The 25,447-nt window shown below is 43.8% G+C and overlaps 1 protein-coding gene across 1 annotated transcript; it reads left to right on the forward strand.

Annotated features, from left to right (window-relative positions):
• Positions 1 to 223: 223 nt before the first annotated feature.
• Positions 224 to 25,109, forward strand: wnt7aa (wingless-type MMTV integration site family, member 7Aa; the record flags this gene model as incomplete). Its single annotated transcript, XM_080495478.1, has 4 exons — positions 224 to 334; positions 2,743 to 2,973; positions 9,342 to 9,609; positions 24,630 to 25,109. Exons 1-4 carry the CDS (start codon positions 264 to 266, stop codon positions 25,107 to 25,109), a joined length of 1,050 nt encoding a protein of 349 aa, XP_080351604.1. The 5' UTR covers positions 224 to 263.
• Between the last annotated feature and the right edge of the window lie 338 nt (positions 25,110 to 25,447).

The following is a 25,447-nucleotide window of genomic DNA, read 5'->3' on the forward strand; positions in this document are numbered from 1 at the left end:
ACACACACACACACACACACACACACACACACACACACACTGGTCGGGAGCAGTGTACCTGCCCTCAGCAGCTCTCATGCTCCGCGGCGGGCGGCTGCCGGCGGACTCTTCCCCGGGTAGCGGGACTCGCACACGGACGCGGTGACGGACGCAGCGGGGCCGCGGACCGGTTGGACGCTGGAGGCTGGAGGCTGGAGACCAGAGACCACAGCGGCTTGGAACGACCACCACCACCGCCACCACCGCAGGCGGCTCGGGGCACCATGAGCAGGAAGACGCGGCGCTGGATCCTGCACTTTCTCCTGTGCCTGGGGGTCGTGTACCTGAAGATCGGGTGAGCAGTAACGGGCCAAGTAATCCACTACTTGTGGGTCTTTCCACTTCACGCGTTTTGTTTGTTAAAATTAGTGTCTGCGGATCAGGAGGTCGCGGGTTCGAGTCCCGCTTTGGACACGCGGCTCGATGCTTTCTCCCCTTATTAAATAAGATACACTTTAGTAGTTATGTAGTGTTGTGGTACTTCATAAAAAAAAAAAACAAATCCAGATTTTTCTGGGTTTTTTTTTTTTTTTTTTCATTTCTGTGATTTTGCATCAATTTGTGTCCCTGGTTTTCCCCCATCATTTCTCCCCACGTTATCATATATTTAAGGCAATTTTCCCATCTTTCTCTGGCCATTTTGCATCGACTAGTTGCTGTTTCGTTTATCTATAGTCACTTTACACAGATTTGCAGTTGTTCTGAACCCATTTCTTCTTTTTTATGTCTGTGTGAGAGTTTTCTTTTTGCTGTCTTACACCAGTTTGTAACTTTTCACGTCTTCTTGGTGTTTTACCTTTTTGTGTGTGTTTGTAGTTTGATAATTTATCATTAATTTATTGTAATTGTCTGGGTCTTTGCATCTTTTGCTATCCATTTTCTGTCATTTGTGTGTGTTTGTATTTAGATTTTGCAATTGTGCAGCAATAAATTGTTGATCTGTGTATCTTTGTGCTAATTTAGCATCTATATTTGCATCTTTGCTGTTGTTTCTCATAATTTCCCTCTTTTTATGTTGGTTTGTTGTTTGACATTGTATACCAGAATATAATTGATTTACTGCAATGTTCTGGGTCTTTACAGTATCTCTCACCAGTGTCTGTCTGTGTGTGTGTTTGTATTTGTATGTGCTGTTGTGCAGCAGTATCTTGTTGGTCTCTGTGTCCTTATGCAGATTTTGTGTCTATTTGTGCGTCTCTGTAGTGATTTTCCATAGTTTTTCAGCAGTATATAGATTTGTGACCATTTTCTCTGACTTTGTATGGTAATTATGTGTTAATTGTTTGTTTGTCAGCTGTTTGTGGTGGTTTTGTTGCAGTTTCTAGTTGTTTTCTGGTAAAGTTTAGAGACTGCCTCTGTGTGTGTTTGTCAGTATACATCCTGTTGTAGTTTAGTTTTGTGTCTCTGTATGAAGATTCAGCTTCATTGTGGTCACTTTACATCTGTTTTAACTTGTTTAGTAACAGTTTATTGAGCTCAGTTGTAGGAATGTCATATAGATGGCGTCAGTTTGCATTATTTGTTGTTTTACTTTGCTTTCTAGCAGTTTTGCTGCCTTTTTACATTTAGTTATTTTATTTGTTTTATTTCAGATTTGATAAATTTGCTTCCATCTGTAGACATTTGAGTGTTTTTGTAGCTATTTCACACATTTTTAAAATCATTTAATGTGAAATTGTTTTGGTATTTGTCTTCATTTAGTGTGACTTTGGGCCTGTGGATTTGTAGTGATTTTGTGTTGAATCTACATCTTTTTATAGTCAGGTTGTGAGTGTATGGGCTTTACACACTTTGTTTATTTGAATCTATTTAAGTACTGTTGTGTTTCTGTGTTGTCGTTTAGCACCCATTTGTAGCAATTGGGTTTGTATTTAGTGTTTTTTGTCATCATTGCATCCAATTAGTGTTGACAGTTTGTTGTTTTTTATCAGTTTGTTGTTTTCTTCTATCAGTTTGTTGTTATTTCACATCAGTTTGTTTTACATCAATTTGTTGTGGTTTCAAATCAGATTGTTGTTGCTTTTGTGTCAGTTTATTGTTGTTTCACATCAGTTTGTTTTTTTGCACCAGAGGCCTGAGATCTATACTACGACCCTGGATTTTCTCTTATGGAGGTAATTTCAGGATAAACTCTGGGTTTTCCATACTGAAATCACTGTAACAATTTACTCCGAAGCTCTAACCTGCTGCAGAGCAGGTTATGTTCTTGATAGGATCACAGTGAGTATAAAAGCTCCACCTCTTGACCAATCAGATGTCTTGGAAAATGACCTGCCCAATCTTGAACATCCTGATTGATGTGCGGACAGTGGGAGGAGCTTTAAAGACAAAAGGTTTTCTGAGCGATCTTTTTGACATATTAAAATAAATCCTTGTCTCTGAGGCTTTGAAGGATGTTTTTGTTCTTGTTCTTGGCTTTAACCAAGTCAGATCTGTAATAATGAGGAATTAATAATCCAACACAGAATGTGCTCGTATGGGTTTCTTTGAGATGCGTCGTCTTTGAGACGGCAGTTGTTGCACGTTTATCAGATTTCTGTGTTTCGGAGTTTATGTACTGTCCTGTTATCATTGTTGTGCAGCTCTTTGTGGATTTATACTTTAGTTGTGTGATTTCATGTGTCTGTGCGTTGTTGATTTTCAGGCGCTAGCAGGTCTTAGCTTTGCTGGTTTTAGAGTCTAAAGACTGTGATGTCACTGCAGGGGTCTCTCCTCGGTGGCCGCGTTGGGCGCCAGCATCATCTGTAACAAGATCCCCGGCCTGGCCCCCCGTCAGCGGACCATCTGTCAGAGCCGGCCGGACGCCATCATAGTGATCGGGGAGGGCGTCCAGAGGGCCATCAATGAGTGTCAGTTCCAGTTCCGACACGGCCGCTGGAACTGCTCGGCACTGGGAGAGAGGACGGCCTTCGGACGGGAGCTCAAAGTGGGTAAGTGAGCATCGAACCGGGGACCAGGAGACACGACGGGCCAGTTAGACCACAGAGCTTCTTAGAGGGGAAGTAACTATACTTCAGACTAACTTTACTTCAAATGAACTGCATTAAAACAACAGTACTTCAAAGTAACTACACTTCAAATGAAGTATGTGAAAGTAACTATACTTCAGAGTGGGTATGTGAGCATCAAACTGCAGACCCAGAAACAAGCTTGACCTGCTAGACCACAGAGCTGTACTCTGTACTCTAAGGGCGAAGTAACTACTTCAAAGTAACATTACTCCAGAGTAACTTTACTTCAGCATGGGTATGCAAGCATTGAACTGGGGACCCGTAAACAGGACTGACCTGCTAGAGCACAGCCCTGTACTCTGTAATCTGAGGGGGAGAGTAACTACTTCACAGTAACTAATATTCAGAGTAGCTATATTTTATATCTGGTGTACATCTATTTACATCTCTATACAACTATACACCTTTTATTTTGACACAAATATGTATTATTTACACCTTTTATTTGGAAGCAAAATGCATTATTTAAACCTGTTATTTTGACAACCTATATTAAATTTTTACAGGTCTTATTTTGAAAATAACATCTAATATTAGCTCCTTTTATTTAGGCAAAAATATCATATTTTTAAATTAAATTAAAGTTATTACTTGTTACTCCTGATATTGGATCACTACTTTGTAGGTTTGGTCTCATTTACTTTTTCTTATCAATCTTATAAAGGAAATATCTAATTTTCATTTGACATATTTTACAGAAATGCACAAATATTCATAGTTTATTTTACATCTTACTTTGAAGTTTTGCCATTTAAGTTAATTTCAAACAATTGGCTTTCGTATTTAAGCCACAGAAAACAAGAAAAACATATAAAGCTGTAGTGTTTTCCCGCTGCCTGCTGAGAAATAAGCTCAGTATTTGCTGAAAATGACGACAAAATGTCCAGAAATAATCTGAGGATGGTTCCCTCAGAGGTGCTCAACCTTTGACCTGCGACAGATGTCTGATCGGTGGGAACTGGATGGATGGAGGCTGCAGGCGATGTTCGTCCTGAAGTACACGTCGCGGAAATCCTCATGTCCTTGTCTGACCAGTTCTCAGAGAAACTCATGAAAACTCCCAGCAGTGAGATGCAAAGAAAGAAAACTTTTTCAGTAACTGATTAGAGTTCCTGAAGCTTCAGTAACTTGGCTATTAATGTCCTTGTCGTTGTGAACAGTTTCAGAGCTGCTGCCTCTCCCTGTGTGCACATATGTTTAGTATTAGCATTAGCTTTAGCCATAGCTTGTTGGTGTCCGGAGTGGAGCAGCTCTGTTGCTGTTCCACTGAACTGTTCAGTAGCACTAGCATTAGCCTGCATCCACAACCAAAGTCTCTTTGGTGTGCGTGTGCTGAGGTCCGCATTTGAAGCTCATCATTTATATTTAGACAGGAAGTGATTGGACAGGGTGCTGAAACCACCGAAATAAGAGCAGAGTTTCCTGGTGGAGTTCCAGACTTCGTCGTCTGTTTCAGACTTTGAGTTTGGCCTGGGCAATAAGCTGAAAATACACCAATAGCAAAATTTGTGAAAATTACCAATGTCATTTTGCCCAAGTTGATATATTCGGTGTTTAAAAAAAAAAAAGAAAAGAAAGGTTAGTTTTGATTGCGTAGGTAGCCTGTCCCTTTAAGACAGTGTACCGCGTGAGAGATTTGACGTTCTCATTTCAAGTACCGGTAATCTGTCCTAATCAGCTCTTCAATAAATCTTGACTCAAAGTACTGAATTGTATTTTCTTCATTTATTTTCAGACAGAGTAGTTTTACAGTACTTTAAAGTGGCAATAAATAGGTCCAGGGGAGTCATACTATCAATAAAACTGCTACAGCTAGTGGACAAACAGTTTTGTTGTGCAGAGGGTGCACTGGACTAGTTATCATCCATTTATTGTTATCAAGGTGAACTGTTCAACATATCCTGATATTGATTTGAGGCCATATCGCCCAGCGCAAGTTTGAGTTTTAAAGTGAAACTGGACGAAGGAGACATGAGTGAGCCTCTTGACCTGGTTTTGTTTCATGTGATGCTGCCGGTAAACAGTGTTGGGATTTATGCTGGGTTATTAGCATTAAAATTACTGGAAGTAGTAGATTACTGAAAGTAATAAATCACTGGAAGTAATTTATGAAAGATTTAAATTATTTATGGAAGTAAACTGTCATTCACTCATTAACAACTCCTATAGTAATTACTTAAAAGTCAATAAATTATAAAAAAAATAATTTATTTTAATTATTAATTTGAATAAATTGGTTGTTTATCAAATTATAATGAAATTGGGGCACCACCAGCTAAACTGGAAATAGCTAATACCAAAATATCAGTCTCGTTTGTAAAAAGGGTTATTTAACTAAGTTAATATTTCTGTGTAAATATAACAATGTGGGGGAGTCTGAGTGGAGATGTAATGACCACGAGTTTCCACCGGGTAGCGGCAGACCTTGGAGGGTCAGTGTGAGTGGGTGTAATGATCTTGAACGGACGCCAGAGGGAGGCAGGCGTCTGGTTTGGGGCGGTGACCGTGACGACCACTGGGGGCGTGTGGAGAGAGAGCGCAATGACTCGATGTAACCACCAGGTTGGTGTAAAGAGAGATTGCGATGACCCACGCAGCCACTAGAGGCGCTCGACTAGCTCCTTCTGAGGATGCGGCAGTTGCTTAGCGACCAGATAAAAAAGACGTCCGTCGCGCGCATGTGCGGGGGATGCTCGGAGCAAGCGGTCTCACCGGGGCAGAATCATTTGTTTAACGCCGGACTTTAACTGGATGTTGAGTCATGCATCCAAACTCCGGTGACAATAGGGATGTATCACAAGTTAGCGGTTTGGATGCTAATTGTGGCTATGTGGTGAGCTTATCTTGATCTCGCGCGCACGGGGTTAATGAGCGGCACATGAAACGCAATTGCAGGTTAGCTTCCGGCTAATCTCGCAGCGCTGTCCAGACAAAAGCTCTCTTGCGGTTTTGTTGTGCGGTGTGGTACAGCACCTTCTGTGGGCTGGACTTCCGTGGGGTCTTGCTCCGCTATAAGTGAGCTTCAAGTTTGGCGCTGTGTGGGTTGGCGGGGGCGGGGGGGCAGGATACACCGTGTCCAAACACGGTGTACTCTGCTCGCAAGCAAGCGGAACCTTGGTTTGGTTGTTGTGGTCCACTCTTGGTCTTCCTGGTGATGCAGAGACGTGTGTCCTGCTTGGAGTCTGGGATGCAGTTTGAGCCAGGTTGAATTTGGGACACCTCTGCTGTCCGGGTCGGGTTCGACCAATGACAGGGCTTTTCCAACCTGGGCTTGTGGCGCTCAGGGTTGCCGTCCTTCCCCCCTGCTGTTTTATTACCTTCCCATTACTCTTGCAGCCTGTCCTCTCGGGGTTTAGAAGTCTCCTGCCTCTTCCTTCCAGTGCTCCTTTCCTTCTTCTGCCCCTTCCTCCCCTTCTCATCCTCATCCCCCCTCCTTCTCCTTCCATCTCCTCTCCCTCCACCTGCACCTTCTCTTCTTCTGCCCCTTCTTCTCCTTCTATTCCTCATCTCCCCTCCATTTTCTCCTTCTCTTCATCTTCCTAACCTCCTCTCCTTCTTCACCTCCTCTCTCTGTCCTTTCCTCCTCCTCTTCTCCCCCTCTCCTCCTTCTTTGCCTTCTACTCCTCCTCTTCTCCTCTCCCCCTCTCATCCACTTCCTTCTCTTTCTTTCCCCTCTCCTCTTCCTCTCCCTGTCTTCCCTTCCTCCTCTTCACCCCCTCTCCTCCCCCTTCTTTACCTTCTCCTTTTCTCCTCCTCTCCCGCTCTTGTCCGCTTCCTCATCCTATTCTCTCCTCTCCTCCTTCTCCTCTCCCTCACCCTCTCCTCCTCTTCCACCTCTTCATTCTCTTCCCCCTCTCTTTATCTTCCTTCTCCTCCCCTCATTCTCTTCCTCTCACCCTCTCTTCCTCCTCTCAGCCTCTCCTCTCCCTCCTCCATCATGTCCAGCTTCCTTCCTCCTGTCTTCATGCATTGACCTTCAGCAGCTTGGAGGAAGACATGGAGGATTTAGGGGTTTGACCAGGTCGTAGCAGAAGATCTGGACCCTCGCTCCTTTGTTCAGCCTCAGCCGGCTGGAGCACCGATAACGGGTGGAGGCTGTAAACGCTGGCTCAGACGCTGGACAGGAATTTGGCATCAGGGCTGAGTCTCCTCCACAGCTAACCAGTGTTGCGCTAACCTGCTGGCTGCAGACTTCTGAGTAGAACCGCACGTCAAATGAAACACAATCGTCTAACAAGCACTTCAGTGAGATATTGTGGCTTCTGTTTGGACCCTGCACATCCAACTGAAAGCCTCAAACTGCTTGTTTGTGCTGTAGCTCATTGGAAATTCAAGTTTTCTTAACATGGCTTCAGTTTTTAAGAAGCCTTCTGGATCATTCTGATTAAAAAGTAGAGTTGCTTTTGAAAGTACTCCAAAATATGCACGTTATTATGTTTGAGTCCTTCAAAACAAACTATCTTGTGAATGAATTTGTAATCTAATTTCAAACAGATGTTAGTTTCGTATTTACAGTAATGTCAATATTATTGAAATTGAAAATGTAAAAAACACTGAAAATGTATTAAGACCTGAACGTGTTCAAACATTAGAATAATAAGTGGTGCCACACCAGCAGAATAAATGTTTTAATAAAAAACATTATGATCCACGCTTTCATTATGAATATTTTGCTCTTTTTGAGCATGAAAATAAGCTATATATTTCATGATATATCTAAATAGTTGTCCTTCTCTATTTATAAAAGATATTTAGTTTAAAAGATTATATCTCTATTTTGTTATCTATTGCTTTACGTTGTTCATTTTAATCTCACATTGTGGACATTATTCCCCCACCTGTGATTTTAAAACAAACAACTTAACTTTTTTTGTACATATTAAAACAGCACCGTGCTGGAGCCAAATGACTCTTCATACCTGGAGGAAAAATGCGAATGCTTCAATCTGTGAGCTTGCTGCCATCTGACTGTACATAATTTAGCTGAATACATCACAGTGTAACAGTATTATCGCTTAAAGCCATGAATATTGTAAGTGAAGCAACAATTGTATGTTTTACTTCCGTCCTTGCATCACTTGCATCAGACGTCACTCTGCACAGATTGCTGATCACTCTGAACATTAACAGTCTTTTACCTGTGGTCGTGCACATCATTACCAAATGTACACAGAAGTAAAGTTCCTTCATGAACACTCTTCTTTCTTCTCCTCATGTGTATAGAACAGAAACTGTCTTCACTATTAAGAATACACGGGATTTGTTCCATAAATCTACAAAAAAACCGAGGGACAAACTTCTCGACCCCCCAGCACGATGCACTGGCGGCCTCCACACCCTGTCCATAAGGAGTCCAACACCTTGAACGAGTCTGACTTGATACTGAGTATACGGACAGAATAGATAGCTCCTGTACATTGTTCTACCTCCAATATCTCCAAGAAGTCAACATAGCCAAAGCTCATTTTCCATCAATTTGGCTAACTCGCAAACTTGCCCACGTTGACGTTGTTTGTTCAGGTTAGTGACATACTGTCTTCGCCCTGCAGCTGGTCCTGAAGGAGAGAGAGCGGATTTTATTCTGGATGCAGTTTGACTTTGTCCTGTACTGAATTCAAGCGAGTCTCTGTGTCTTGGCTCAAGATCAACAACGGTCATGTACAAAGGAGAGCTGCGACCTTAAAAGTCTGTGAAGCCTGTGCGACAGTTTGATTGTTGAACATGACGAGTTTATTGAAAAGTTCTGGACTGTTGCCACATGTGCTCCAGCGAGCGTTATCTCCGTTTTAATTAGAAAACGCAGCAGTCGAAGCTGAAGCACTCAGATTTATGGAGTGGAAAAGCATCCGTGAAGGGAGGCAGTGCGTGCCGCTCAGATCCACCTCAGCAGGGTGGATCCCAGCGGGACTTCAGCCAAATCTGGTGCTTAAACACTCTTTTATCTACTTACAAATCATCTCAAAAATACATGTTTACCATCTGTGTAAAAGGGGCTGATTTGTGTGTGAAAACTGAACTTGATACCAAGCCTGATCACAACACAATGAAAGCACGGTTGCTCTACTCCTGCAGACTGTTCCGTCTCATTCGGAGCTCCCTCCTCGGCTTTATCTGCTTAAACAGGCCTGATTGATGATTTGTGTTTGGCTCAGCTCGTGCATTTCATGATACGCTTTGAGCCAGCTATGCCAGGCATGTGAGGAGGCCTGACAGTGCCTGAAATAGTGAATCTTGTTTTCTATGATGACTAAAAAAATAATTTTTTCCTTTTTTTCTTTTTGCTAAAGGCAGTAAGGAGGCGGCCTTCACGTACGCCATCATCGCTGCCGGGGTGGCCCATGCAGTCACCGCTGCATGCACGCAGGGCAGCCTGAGTGGCTGCGGGTGCGACAAAGAGAAGCAGGGCTTCTACAACCAGGAGAAGGGCTGGAAGTGGGGGGGCTGTTCTGCGGACCTCCACTATGGCCTGGGTTTCTCCAAGGTGTTCGTGGATGCACGGGAGATTAAGCAGAACGCCAGGACGCTCATGAACCTGCACAACAACGAAGTGGGACGCCGGGTATGTTCTGCAAGTTTGGTACAATTGAACTTAGGTTTGACATCTGACAGATGTTAAGATGAAGGCCACCAGGTCAAACTCAATACAGGTCAGTTCATTTCTGGTTTTATCAGATACATCCAGCATATGAAAGAAAACAGAAGCCCCATTTCACTTTGGCTGGTCTTTTCTGGTGTGTGTGATTGAGGGATTCCTGTTAAGTATTGTCTTGTTGAGACTCTTTTATACTTTTTATGAGCGTTGTCCACTTGTGAAACCGCTACAAGAATAACCAGATGAGATTACTGTGACGTTTGCAGTGTAATACCTCAACAACATATTAAGCAACATTTTAATCAACGGTAAACATGACACTAACTGACGGTCCCATATTATGCAGAAGTGACTTTCTAAATGGTTTGTAACAGAAATGTGTGTCCCACAGCCTGTGTATGAGGAAGTGAAGAAAGTCTGTCGTCTCCCTCACTTGCTTTGCTCGACTTTTTAGAGATTCTCGTCATGGGTATCCACTTTCAGCCTCCCACAGGTAGATGAGCTCTGCCCTCTAAAATTATTAGCGTGCCCCATTTTTTTCTTCTGGCAAATGCTACCGGAACACAGACAGACATGGAGTAGGCGTGGACAGATGCAGCTCATTAGCATATAAAGGTACAGACACATAAACAGCCTGTTCTCAATAGATACACCAGAGGGACTTCTAGACTGTATGAAATTCAGGACCAATGATGGATTTGAGGAAATACACTTTGAATGCAATGCGGTTGGATCTCTGACGCAGATGTGAAATTGTTGAAAAATGGTATAATGTGGGACCTTTAAGTGGAACATCCCTGCAGCTACCAAGACCTCGTGTCCAACCTACGAGTGATGGACAGGGGGATGTACTGAAAGAATCACCTGCTTGCAGTTGTGGATGAGTTGGGAGAGTGGTCGTCTCTCAACTGGAGGATTGCAGGTTCAATTGTCCTCATGTTGAAGTGTCCTTGAGCAAGACACGGCACCCTAAATGGTGCCCAGCAGATGGACTGAGCGCCTTGGATGGCAGCCGTCTCTATGGTGTGTTTGTGTGTGTGAATGGGTGAATGTAATTAACAGTGTAAAAACCTTTGGTAACACTGAAGTGGTGGAAAAGTGCTCTATAAATCAAGTCCATTTATCATTTGATCCTTGAGGGACAGTCCTGTTTCTATGATCAACTGTGGCTTTTCTGAGCCAGAGGACCAGTATTTTGATGTCTTTCAGGATTAAACGACTTTAAAGGGGCGACGTGATGGACTTTATTCATTGTGGTTGCGACAGATTGAAATTAGTTTTAAAGAATCGTTGATGTTTTCTTGCTCTTCTTGGCACCTGCTGTGTTACGTGTGGTAAAGATACGTCGAGTCCTAGTAGTTTCAGGAATAGTGCTTTTTTTTTTTTCATCGCTTCACAGCTTGAGTGACTTTCATAATTCTGTACGAACGATTGAAATGGTGGTGCCATAGTGGGGGTCAATCATGTAATAAACAGGCACAAATGAAAACAGTGATATCTGTTATCAGGTGGTTGAGTATTGAAATACTATTTATGATGAATGCAAACACTTACACAAATGAAGTTGCTTTGAGACAGGGTCTTCTAAATGCCAGTGCTCTTTCTCCCCACCTGAAGTTCACCAGCTGTGACCGGACCCAGTTTTTCATGTGCATCTGTAGTTTTCACCAGCAGTGTTTGATGCAGAGCTGTTTGTTGACTTTGGTGTTTTGGTCATTTTTCCTTGAGTTTGTTCTTCAGAATTTGACCCTGTTGCCACCAAGTAGAACTAATTAATGCTGTCCATTGTTTTTATCTTTGAAATTGTATTATTGCTGAATGTTTGTGATTTAATCTCAATTCAGAACACTTTTCATGTTTGAAATTCAATCATTTGAATTTGCAGAAAACACAATTTATCAGAGTTCAGTCTGCCTCTTGAAATATGGTTTTGACTCGTGTTGATATTGTGACAATTCGTCCATCCATCCATCTTCTTTACCTTGTTATCTTGTTTCCATGGTCTTTCTCTGTGGAGTTTGCTTGTTTTCCAAGTGCCTGTATGGGATTTTTCTCCAGCTTCAATCCAGACACATCCTTGTTGGGTTAATGTTGAATTGTGTGTCTCTGTATTGATCCTGTGAAGGATTGTGAAGTGTACACTGCTCCTACACACTGCTAGTCTGGTAGACTCTAGCTGCTTTTAATCCAAAGCTTGATGAACGGACAGACGGACGGACATACGGACGGATGGATAATTTATTAATAAAGAGGGAAAGTCAAGCGTTAAGCAGCCCAAAAACAACAACAATAAAAGAACAAGACGAACAGTAACTGTTAGTTACTGTAAGGTTAGTATACACTCCCAAAAGCACTTCTAGTTTTAAAATCTTTAGATATAATTACCTAAACCAGCTGGGAATCATTTGATTAATTTGATTAAGCTTCATTGCACCGTCCAAATAGACCTCCTCAGAAGTGATGGGATCTGATACTTTAGGTGCTTGTATTTCAACTTTTTTCTTTCTGTTTGATGATCTGTGACTTCATGAATTTGGATTTGGCTGAAGATATCTGCATAACAACACAATGTGAGCACATGTTTGTGATAAATAGGTGCTGCAGGAGGCTGAGTGCCATCAGTGTCATCGAAGATGTTCACAGGCATTAAATCCAGACGTGATGGTGGTGTGACAGCAAACTCGGTGTATCACGACCATCTCGCAGGGCATTAGACAGACTGATGTTGTTTACCAGCAAACTAAAGGATGGATCAATAGAAACTGCTGGAATAACCTCAAAATGACCCCACAAGGAAAAACATTGGTGGAGAAGCAGGAAGCCACATCTTTATATTGGCTCTTTGTTTAGGAGAGAAGTCGGAACAACACAAATAAATAAAGCGAGATGAGAAATCACTGCTGTTTTTCTGCCTTTGCACCAACAGCAATCATATTTTAGAACCACTGTGTTCCGCCGATGCAGATTCAGGTGTGTTGGAGCACAGAGACACTTGGAATGTGAAGCCCAGTGAAACTGTAGGACCGTGTTCGAACAATCAGTCATCCAGCTTTAGCCGTGAGTTGGTGATTGAGGCCACTACTTTGAGTTGAATTCACCAGCAGTGATGCCAGTAAAGCGTTAATTCGTTACATGTTACTCTCATATGACTACTTTTTTTTCAGTAATGAGTAATCTAACGCGTTTTTATTTCCAAACCAGTAATCAGATTAAACTTACTTGTCCGAGTCACTGTGCGTTACTGTTGTAACGTCCAGCAGGACACGTTTCTTGTCTGCAAAGCCGCTTTATTAAACTGAATCGGGCCCCTGCTTCCTTCTCCTCCAAACAGAACCAGACAGATGGCACATGCATGCAGACACTTCACGCTCACCTGACCCGCCCCCTTCTCCACCCTCAGCCAGTCACAGGCCAACTCGCTCTCGCGGTGCGTTCAGGTAACAAAAAAGAATTGGAACCAACAATCATCATCATCAATAAACCTTTACATTGCAATAAACCCCCACCCATTTTTTAAATCAATCAATCAATCAATGAAAGACTTTATTTGTTTATGGGAGAGAGCAGTTAAAGTCACATAGAGCAGGCAGTGCAAATAAATAAATAACGAGTGCAGCAACAGGCTACAACTACATCTTTAGGTAAATAAATAGCAGTAATAGTACAAATGTGATAATAATAGATATAAATACAACAAAGAATGAAGGTCAAAGGTTAAATATGTCTCAGCAAGTGCAGGAGGCAGTGATCAGCAGAGGTTTTAGCAAAACTGGTTGTAATTTTTATGTTCAGACAATGGGGGGTGCTGTCGGCAGCTGCTGAAAGTAGCTAAAAAGTCACTTGTAATGTAACTTAGTTACTTTTTCAAACAAGTAATCAGTGAAGTAACTAAGTTACTTTTTAAAGGACTAACTAATAATCAGTAACTCCTTGTTAAGGCCCCTGCAGACTCCCTTTTTGAAACCATAAGAATAAGACGAAAGTTCGGCAGTGACGTCAACAAGCTGTCGAAAAAATTTTTTGTTCGGCAGGGCTGTTCATACTCCACAAGACGCTGCCGAACTCACAGGCCACAGCCCTTGCAGCATGTACCCATCTTGACGAGTCAAACATTTGGATGAGACAGCGATCGGGTGCGACAATGGCGGAGAGAGTCATTTTCGACTTAATGAGAGAGGAAGAGGATGAAGAAAGATATGTCGAAAGCTGAGGAGGAAGAAGAATTGTTATTAAGATACTAGCGGAGGAAATGAAGAAAATCCAAGACGCCACGCCAAAGGCCACGCCCCCTCACAGCAGTCACGCGTCTGTGAAGCGGCGTTTTCACTTTTCAACTGCACAGTTTATTTCTCTCCTCCTGTGCTGTCAGAAATGCATTTTGTCTGAACTGTTTCAGTAATAAAAGAGAGTTTTTGTATCAGCGCTTGTCCGGTTTTAACTGCAGGAGCTGACATCTTTGAGTGATGCATTCAGGTGCATCACGGCATTTTATTGAGCTGCGGCGCTCAGACAGTAGCGATGTTAGAAGCTAAATATGATTAAAATAGGACTGATTAGCGAGCTGGAATACGCATGTGCAGCACACGTCACTGCCGAAGTTTCTGCAGTGCAGCACCTACACCAGGGGGGGCCAACCCTGGTCCTCGAGAGCCGCAGTCCTGCACGTTTTAGACGTCTCCTCACATCAATACAGCAATTAGTGGCTCCTTGTCAAGCTTTCTGCAGAGCCTCATCATGATAACAGGTGTGTTTGAGCAGGGAAACATCTAAAACCTGCAGGACTGCGGCTCTCGAGGACCAGGGTTGGCCAACCCTGACCTACACAGTTGGGCCAGGACAGCTGGCACTGCCAAAACTAATGTGTTCGGCCAGAAGGAGCTTGCCGAAGGAAAAGACGTAATTTTGTTCAGCAGCATACGTCACTGCCGGAGTTTCGTCTGGTTCTTATGGAGTATGAATTACACTTTAGTTTCTATTGTCCATTTATGGCTTCAGATGCTGGATTGTCCGTACGTCCATCCAGTCCTCTCCTATTGACGCAGTTCGTTTGTAACAACCGGACAAATGGTTCACATGTCCACACTTGCGTAAACAAGAACTAGTTGTTGTTCCAGTTCTCATTGGTTACACAGGTGCAGTATGGATCCATAGTTACTGCTAACAGATACATCTGCTGTCTGAGCTGCAGGAGTGAAAAGCCCAACCAAAAATGAAGACGACTTAATGAAACACATTTGTGAACACTTTGTTCCAGCAGAATGGTTCCCTTCTGTGTGGAGTCTAGATGTTCTCCCTGTACCGGGTCTACTGTGATTATTCTGCCTTTTCTTTAAAGCATACCTGCTGAATTTCAATTGTTTTGATGCTTTGATGTTTGTCTCTCTAGAAGAAATGAACACAGATGTGTTGGATTCCTACACTGTTTTCCAACACTATGTTTTGATGGTCACCTTTAATCATTACCAGGCAGAGATGGCTGTAAGAGATTCCTCACAGCTGTCAAGTTACCAACATCACCGTAGCAGCATCTTGCTCCCAGCAGGCATTGTTAAACGTAACCTTGGGCAGGATGGGTTAAATGCTGAGAGGTAATTTCCCTGAAGATGAACATAAACCCCATTTGAAACCACAAAAGCCTCTAAATACTATCTGATAGATCGGTATATCAAAGTAAACACCAAGAAGCATGCTTGTACATGACTCACTGTCAGTATTTCTTCAATTGGATTGAAGTTAAATGCAGACATTATGCAGTCAGAGCAGAGCTGATGCTAACTAGCATTAGCAACTCCACCTGGCGTTGTATATGTGTTGTGTTTTACAACTGAGTTGTTTTCCTGTTTCTTTCTCCATGTTAGAGGTGAAGAGGTCAAAGTTCACATGAACAACGCTTAATTTTTTTCAATGTAGAAAATAAATCAACTTAGCACTGCTAACGTTTACTTTCTGACGCTATGTGGTGGCTTTATTCACATTCAGAGTTAACAACCTGACACACTATCGCACACAAACTACTTCAACTCACTAAGTAACCGAATAAACATGTTGATTTGTGGGAAAATCTCACCTGTCCTCAGGGAGATCATGCAAATCCCACAAAGAGAAGCCCAGGACTGGAATCAAACCTTATATTCTTTTTGGCTTGAATGTAAAAGAGCTAACCACTAAACCACCGTGCAGCCCACCTGAAGTCCTCCAAAATAAAATGCAGAGAAAACTTGGATAACAGTTGTTTGACAGGACTTGACAAAATTGTGTTCTTATGTTTTTTAATGTTTATTCCAAAAGAAAGCTCTAAATATTTCTTTACAGATTTTAATTGCATCCATTTGCGAGCAGAGGCAGTCGTTTGGGCACATTATTGCGCAATCTAACCGTTAATTCCTGTTGGAGTTCCTGCACATCACATCATATTGTAATGGAACCTTGTGTTTAAAAGGTAGAAATCCCAGCTTAACATGTGTTTCATTCAGTGAAAAACATAACTCCTGTGCAGCTTTCCATCAGAGAAATGTTCCTAAAATGTTGTTTTTGACCGACTGTGAGTCAAATTTTGGAGTGGAAAGAGTCACTGTGGTTTCAGTCTGTGCATGAATCTTTTAATAAGCGATACTTCTGTAATTGTTGTAGCAGAACTTTCATACTTTCATGTTTAATTGGAGATGATGTCTGTTTTTTTTGTGTGCGAGTCGCTTGAGGAGAAGAAGATGGGAGGCTTTTGGGGAGTTCTGTTAGACAAACAGTGGCAGCTTCGTGGAATCTTCAGCTTGCTGAATTAAATGCTTGCCTGTGTTTGGGGGGGGGGGGGGGGGGGGATGGCATGACCAAGCTAAGCCGTATGCAACCAAGGCTTTCCACAATTACCCCGCGAGACTCCAGAAAGTCTGAGGCCACATCAGAGCGGAATAATTAAAAAGCAGGGTGAGGCTCCGAATGCCAGCGAGGGTTCCTGCCCCGCCAGGAGGCAGGAGGGTGAAAGCTGATGTCATTCAGCCAGAAGCATGGCGAAGAACGCCCACCGTAATGTTCAACACCTGATCCAAACCTGGAAAAGTCTTTCCGCACACTGTTAAAACCCGGACCTGAGACCAGAGCTACATGAGCCTCAACTCATGTAGCTCTGGTCTCACTTTACAGTTTGTAGATCATAAACATATTACAGAACAAACCTGCTGGGCGCAGCCTTCCTGTAGAAGCAGCTCAGGACCTTTTTACGTATTGGTTCAGATGATGTACTGGCTTCACCTTCAGTCTAGATCTCAGTCGCTCTTGTTAGTCTCTTTAAGGTATGATTCAGTTGAAACGTTTGACGTATGAATGCAGGTTTCTGAATTGCGATTCAGCTGATTGGCAATCAAAGGAATGAACAGCAATAGTTTTTTTCTGCTTGGTGATCAAGAGGAGGAGGAAAAACATCCCTTACATTGTGAGCCGATTCAAACGAGCCGGAAATGGAAGTTGTCTGAAAGACGACACGCAAACTGCAAGATTTTCAGTGTTTCTGTGTCTGATGTGATAATTATCAAAACATGACACTCAGATGGGAATCGAAAACCGGTTTCTCGTGGTTCAATTTCTTGGAATATTTTGCAAATTCTGTAAACAATTCCCTTATCGATTCCAGGGAAGCCAGCAGGAAACTGGTTCAGGAAGTTTGGTTCCATTTCAGGAGAAAGGATGACAACAGGGCAACTTGCAACACTTGCAACGTGGATATTTCATCAAAAGGAAGATAGACGACCAATATTCACAAACATTTGCACACAGCCGCATTTTCGATTTGTTTCAGAGTGATGTCCTCTACTGGTAATACTACAGGTTTCCTTTACAAATGAGAATCGATAAGAGAATCTATAAAGAACCAAATCGTTAAGCAGAATTGAAAATGGTATCGGAATTGCAAAAGCCTTATCAATTCTCATCCCGAGTGCCGAAACATGAAGACACAAACAATGCCATTTCCCGTCAATCTTTGTGTTGTAAACAGGAAAACAGCAGCTCTGTACCAATTGTACTGAAAAAATGTTGTTGCCCCAAAATATGAAATGATGGATCAAACCGAACCGAGGCCGAGGTTCAATGAGCACTTTTATATCTCAAACCTCCAAGTGAGAAAACAAATCTTCAACAACTTTATTCGTACTTTTTTCCTCAGCAGTCCTGAGTGAAAAAATGTCGGAGCCGGCAACATTCCCACCATCAAACAGTCACAGTTGGGCTGGACGATTTGACCTAAACAATTTTCTAAATGATTTTTTAAAAGAAAAATTCGTGATTCGATTTTCTATTTTTTTTTTTCTCAATGCACTTAAAAATGACTGCAGACATCAGATATATTGTCAAAAGTGCAACTTTATTGCGACGATTCTCCTCAGAGAATGCATATAAAAAAATCCCAAAATAAAAAGTAAATAATGCTCAGTCATTCAATAAATTCAAGCTTTAACTCAGGTTTAAGCAAAAGTGTAACAGCACAAGGAATGGTACAATGGAACGCAAAAAATGCTGGAAAACTGTGTGGGGAAAAAAATCTAAGTTGCAAAATAAAAATCATTTTTAGTTTTTGCCCAGCCCTAAGTCACAGTAATGAAATGACTCCATCACAGAACAATTCTCCATTACTCTGGGTTGTGCGTGCCGATCGAATCGGGTATGGACGATCCTTCAGGGTGCTGATTGTAGGATCTGTGGGATCTACAGTCTAATGACTGTAATCTGAGCTGTGCTCCATGACGGTGAATCTTTTGTGGTTCAGTGCAGCAGATCTCTGGTGTCTGGCTGTCCCCTGGACATCATTTTCTGAAGCTTTTTTGACAAATCTTAACTCAATGGTGTTAAGCCCATTGTATTTCTGAAGCAACATACAATTCAAACTTGTGCAAAAATCCATAAATCCGTCACGTCATTGTTTAAGCCACAGGGTTCAAAGTGTGTGAAAAATGTAGCAGCTTCTAGTCCGGAAATCGTGGTATCTGTTCACAGATTAATTAATAAATCACAGCGTCCATCTCTAACACAGGATCCCCTCAGGGGTGTGTTCTGTCCCCCCTGCTGTTCATTCTGTACACGGACAGTTGCCGGGTCACTCAGAAGAACAGCTTCTTGGTGAAGTTTTCAGATGACACAGTCCTGGTGTCTTTACTTTCAGGATCTGAAATGAACCATGGCCCTGCATTGACAGAGTTTGTCCAATGGTGCGACAGTAACTATCTGGATTTAAATGTCCCAAAAAAAGACATTAGATGCTCCACAGCGCCCTCTCTGGGCAGCAGTGTCCTTCACGGTGAAGTGGTTGAAGTACAAATATCTCAGTTCTTGGATTGACAACAAGTTGCAGTTTAACGCAAACACAGACTCCATTTTTAAACGCGGTCAGCAGAGGATCTAACTTTTAAGGAAACTGAACTCTTTTAATGTAAATAAAAGGATTCTCTGCAACCTTTACTGCTGTTTCATAGAGAGCCATTTAACTTTTTCATTTGTTTGCTGGTTCAAGGGTTTGTCTGTGAAAGAGAAAAACAAACTGCAAAACATTGGAGTTAAACAAAGAGACCGACAGTCTCTATGGGAGGAGCAGCGCTAAAGAAGGCTAAATGTATCTCGGGTCAGCCTCTACATGCTCGGTCCTCAGAGTTTTTGCTCGTGCCTTCTGGACGCTGTTTTTATGTACCTTTTCGCAACACAAATCGTTTCTCCAACTCTTTTGTCCCCTCTGTCACTGAACTGCTGAATTCTGAAGTTTATTAAGTGACACAGACCTATTTTGAAATGTGTCCTTTTTTTATTGTCTACTATTGTCTACTACTGTTGGAAGTGACACACAGTGAGTGTTGTGATCTGTTTGTGGCTGCTGCAAATTAATTGCCCTTGAGGGATCAATAAGGTTTTCTGAATCTGAATCTTATTGATTAATCTCCTAATTTATTGGTCTGGTCCTTTTGGGCTTGTTGGACCTCTGAACTGAAATGAGTGTCCTTTCCTCATAGTATGATTAAACCTAAAGCTCTATAGCAATATGTTCATATTGCAACCTGATTGGACATTTTTTGTCGATAAAATTTGCAGATCATCTTCAATAGTTTTTCTGCTTTGGAACCACAGAGCAAGTGTGAGCGCAGCCTTAGATATGACTGATAAAGTTTACTGTCACCGTTTACCGCTTCATCTAGTGTGGAATACAGATGTCTGACACCAGGTTCTCAGAATATCTTCAGGAAAGTTTACCATCCAAATTTCTCTCACAAGTATTGAGTGTTTTGTTGGTTTATTTCATTTAATGAAATCTCCCCTAGCTTGTGTCGCTGAAGATTTCAGGTGGTTTTTGGATGAATCAGTGAAAAAATATAAAACAATAATAAGCTGACATGTGAATGACTGAAATACTAACTATTCATCTCGTCAAGGTCTTTTGTTCTGCATCTTGCTTGTGTGCCTCCCGTCAATAAAACACCACAAATTAAGTATTTTCCTGAAGAATCTTGGAGTAAACTTGCTCTGATTTGATGAATTGTTGCCCTGCCATAAAGGTTGTAGATTTCTGGTCTCGTTTGTTTTTTAAATTTCTCATTTTCCTTCCTGCATTCAGACACCGGTAACAGAGGAAGCCTCAGGTCATAGGTGTGGAACATATTCTCACAGCCAGAAGCCAATTAATGCCTTTCACTCACTGTAGAGTGGACTGAAGTCTTCCAGTCTTTTCCAGGCCTGCAGGTAGACTGTGTAAGTTGTTCCACGAATGTGTTTTGCAGCTCATCCCCTCCTTTTAAAGCATGGCACAACGTAGCCAGTAGCCATAGGGTGACATACTGTAGGAGCTCCGAGGGCTCAGGAATGCTTCATTCATCTGGAATGTCAGAAAACCTTTGTCTCAACCTGTTGAACTATTCATGCAATATGTTTGACTGAGTATTTAGGGGAGCTTCCCCAGCCGCTCATTATAGAGAGACAGCCACAAATAAATTCCTGAAAAAAAGCATTTCTTCTTCTTCAGGAGAATCCAGAGTAAACATGAATGTACCATCTTACAAAATTTGTCAAAGAAATCAAGTTGTCTGCAGTGCAAAGTCCCTGGTTGAGGTTTGAACGACTGTCTTGAGGGCATTCAGTTTGACCTCTTTTTTCTTGGGACTAAAGTAGATCTTCCCTTTTAGTTTGGAACAAACTGCTTTGATCTTCATCTGAGCATTTAGAAAATGTTTGGAAAATCAGTGATTTCAAGTACTAAATATTGAGTTACAGTTTAATACAGTCGTATTTCTTGGGGTCATACATAGAAAGGTTCTGGAAAAGTTCCTCAGAGATCTTGGTCCATGTTGACACATGAACTTTGCAGTTACTGCAGATTTGTGGGGTGAACATCGATGATGTGAATATCTCATTCCTTCATCTCTCAAAGGAGCTCTGTAGGATCTCGATCTGTGACTGTGGAGGTCTGTAGAGTCCAGAGACCTCGCCGTCATGTTTGAGAAATGCATTTTAGATGGTTTGATCACTTTGGCTTAAAGAGATAGACATCCTCATGTAGACTGTGGAGTTTAAACCTGCTGTTCACACTAACAATAAAATCTCATCCAGAGCTGCTGTTGATACAAGGCAGGATGAATATAAGCGTTCATGGTGTTTCCACCAGCTTCTGAACATGGAAGCAGAAATGAAGACTCCTTCCTTCTCTGGTCCAGTCCTGCTGGAGACTCCTCAGACCTTCTCTGGTCCAGTCCTGGTGGAGACTCCTCAGACCTTCTCTGGTCCTGTCCTGCTGGAGACTCCTCAGACCTTCTCTGGTCCTGTCCTGCTGGAGACTCCTCAGACCTTCTCTGGTCCTGTCCTGGTGGAGACTCCTCAGACCTTCTCTGGTCCTGTCCTGGTGGAGACTCCTCAGACCTTCTCTGGTCCTGTCCTGGTGGAGACTCCTCAGACCTCTGGTCCAGTCCTGGTGGAGACTCCTCAGACCTTCTCTGGTCCTGTCCTGCTGGAGACTCCTCAGACCTCTGGTCCTGTCCTGGTGGAGACTCCTCAGACCTTCTCTGGTCCTGTCCTGGTGGAGACTCCTCAGACCTTCTCTGGTCCTGTCCTGGTGGAGACTCCTCAGACCTTCTCTGGTCCTGTCCTGGTGGAGACTCCTCAGACCTTCTCTGGTCCTGTCCTGGTGGAGACTCCTCAGACCTTCTCTGGTCCAGTCCTGGTGGAGACTCCTCAGACCTTCTCTGGTCCAGTCCTGCTGGAGACTCCTCAGACCTTCTCTGGTCCTGTCCTGGTGGAGACTTCTCAGACCTTCTCTGGTCCTGTCCTGGTGGAGACTCCTCAGACCTCTGGTCCAGTCCTGCTGGAGACTCCTCAGACCTTCTCTGGTCCTGTCCTGGTGGAGACTCCTCAGACCTCTGGTCCAGTCCTGCTGGAGACTCCTCAGACCTTCTCTGGTCCTGTCCTGGTGGAGACTCCTCAGACCTTCTCTGGTCCAGTCCTGGTGGAGACTCCTCAGACCTTCTCTGGTCCTGTCCTGGTGGAGACTCCTCAGACCTTCTCTGGTCCTGTCCTGGTGGAGACTCCTCAGACCTTCTCTGGTCCTGTCCTGGTGGAGACTCCTCAGACCTCTGGTCCAGTCCTGGTGGAGACTCCTCAGACCTTCTCTGGTCCTGTCCTGCTGGAGACTCCTCAGACCTTCTCTGGTCCTGTCCTGGTGGAGACTCCTCAGACCTCTGGTCCTGTCCTGGTGGAGACTCCTCAGACCTTCTCTGGTCCTGTCCTGGTGGAGACTCCTCAGACCTTCTCTGGTCCTGTCCTGGTGGAGACTCCTCAGACCTTCTCTGGTCCTGTCCTGGTGGAGACTCCTCAGACCTTCTCTGGTCCTGTCCTGGTGGAGACTCCTCAGACCTTCTCTGGTCCAGTCCTGGTGGAGACTCCTCAGACCTTCTCTGGTCCAGTCCTGCTGGAGACTCCTCAGACCTTCTCTGGTCCTGTCCTGGTGGAGACTTCTCAGACCTTCTCTGGTCCTGTCCTGGTGGAGACTCCTCAGACCTCTGGTCCAGTCCTGCTGGAGACTCCTCAGACCTTCTCTGGTCCTGTCCTGGTGGAGACTCCTCAGACCTCTGGTCCAGTCCTGCTGGAGACTCCTCAGACCTTCTCTGGTCCTGTCCTGGTGGAGACTCCTCAGACCTTCTCTGGTCCAGTCCTGGTGGAGACTCCTCAGACCTTCTCTGGTCCTGTCCTGGTGGAGACTCCTCAGACCTTCTCTGGTCCTGTCCTGGTGGAGACTCCTCAGACCTCTGGTCCAGTCCTGGTGGAGACTCCTCAGACCTTCTCTGGTCCAGTCCTGGTGGAGACTCCTCAGACCTTCTCTGGTCCTGTCCTGGTGGAGACTCCTCAGATCTTCTCTGGTCCTGTCCTGGTGGAGACTCCTCAGACCTCTGGTCCTGTCCTGGTGGAGACTCCTCAGACCTTATCTGGTCCAGTCCTGGTGGAGACTCCTCAGACCTTCTCTGGTCCTGTCCTGGTGGAGACTCCTCAGACCTCTGGTCCAGTCCTGGTGGAGACTCCTCAGATCTTCTCTGGTCCTGTCCTGGTGGAGACTCCTCAGACCTCTGGTCCTGTCCTGGTGGAGACTCCTCAGACCTTATCTGGTCCAGTCCTGGTGGAGACTCCTCAGACCTCTGGTCCAGTCCTGGTGGAGACTCCTCAGACCTCTGGTCCAGTCCTGGTGGAGACTCCTCAGACCTCTGGTCCTGTCCTGGTGGAGACTCATCAGACCTTCTCTGGTCCAGTCCTGGTGGAGACTCCTCAGACCTCTGGTCCAGTCCTGGTGGTCCCGTGTGAAGTGTAGCCTCGGTTTCCGACAGGGAGATCCAGTGTGGTCTTCATCAGCTGTTGGAGAAGCTCCCAGATGTTCTTTCTGCTCACTGCAGGATGGAACCAGAGGTCCTTTGACTTCCTGTAGTCCTTCTCTCAGTCTGTCCATTCTCCTCTGACCTCTTTCAATCTACTCTGGTTCTCTCCCTTCTCAGTGAAACCTGGAGATAGGTGTTCATGTCTGTTGACCAACAACAGTGGGTTCACATTTCTTCATCATCCTCATGTTCACTTTGCATTCATGATAAAATACTGCAATTTGATGAACTGATCACCTTTAGCTTTAGGGAGTGGGTGAGCAGGTTTACCTCATAAAGCGAGATCACTTTATATACATTACTTTTAATGGTAAATTACTCAGCTCTGCTGCTCATCCCACACATCCATGGTCCTTTTAAAACCATTTCACAAGGAAATGGTATAAATTTGTTATTGACAGGATACAGGAATAATCTACCAAACACAAATTTCCTCATGTCTTGAGTGTAGTTTATCTTGTTTTATTAGCTTAGTTTAGTTTTTGCACGACATAGTGGTAACAAGATTGAGAAGAAGAATGTGTGAAACATTCAGGATTTACTAAACATGAAAACATGTCGTGTATTATTACCTTTGCCATGAAAGTTGTGAAGGAAGGTTATGTTTTTGTCTGCCTGTATTTATTCATTGGTTTGTATTGTAATATGTATGTATTTTATTAACTTTTCACAAGAACTATTAACCTGAATTGCATGAAATTTCCAGGGATGATTTGTTTTCATTGAAGGACCAATCGAATAGATTTTGGGATGTTAACGGCTAACTGTTTCAGTGTAATTCCAAAAAACTGTGGAAAAAAACCAGTCCCATACAAAGCGGATAGGATAGGTACTTCATGGAGGAGTTCAAAGGAGATCAGCATCTGTTGCCATGGAGCTGCTCCCTGCTCAGTGTTTCACACAGTGATGTTGCTGCCTGACAGGCTCGTTAGCATCAATATGAGCTACTGGCTAACATGCTAGGATGCTAGCTCAGTTCCAGAAACAAATGTGGTGTTGGCGAAGGAACCGAGTGCCTGTTCTATTTTTCATACAAGAGTAGATTCAGAGTGTAGTTGTGTATCATCAGAGGTGTTGATTTGAGACTCTTGCCTCTTCGCCCCGCAGGTCCTAGAGAAGGGAATGCGTCTAGAGTGTAAGTGCCACGGCGTCTCCGGCTCCTGCACCACCAAGACCTGCTGGACGACGCTGCCCAAGTTCCGCCAGCTGGGCTTCATGCTGAAGGACAAGTACACCCAGGCCGTGCACGTGGAGCCGGTGCGTGCCAGCCGCAACAAGCGCCCCACCTTCCTGAAGATCAAGAAGCCCGACTCCTACCGCAAGCCCATGGACACAGAGCTGGTCTACATCGAGCGCTCGCCCAACTACTGCGAGGCGGATTCCAGAACGGGCAGCGTGGGCACGCAGGGCCGACTGTGCAACCGCACGGCGCTGCAGCCCAACAGCTGCGACCTGATGTGCTGCGGCCGTGGATACAACACGCACCAGTACTCCCGCGTGTGGCAGTGCAACTGCAAGTTCCTGTGGTGCTGCTACGTCAAGTGCAACACCTGCAGCGAGAGGACAGAGGTGTACACCTGTAAATAGACCTATTTATTGCAGCAGGTAGGAGCTTCCCTGGCTTTGAAGTCGCAATATGACAGTGTGATGATGCCAATGGACATCGGCCGCGACACTGGACACAGCTTCATCACTTCAGAGGGATTCAGCCTCTAACTTCAGAGCATGACAAACTGATTTCTCTATGTGTGTGTGTGTTTTTTTAATAGACTAATAATTTATTTGATGAGAAAACTACTGATTGTTTTAAGAATTCACTGACTGCATCACGTTTGAACTCGGTGTGTTTTTCCATCAAAACACATCGAGCACGCTTCAAAGCAGAATTTATCTTCTCAGATCTTTTTGATTGTGAAATGACTTAA

Source organism: Blennius ocellaris (genome assembly GCF_963422515.1).
Source record: "Blennius ocellaris genome assembly, chromosome: 4".
In the NCBI taxonomy this organism is placed as follows: domain Eukaryota; kingdom Metazoa; phylum Chordata; class Actinopteri; order Blenniiformes; family Blenniidae; genus Blennius; species Blennius ocellaris.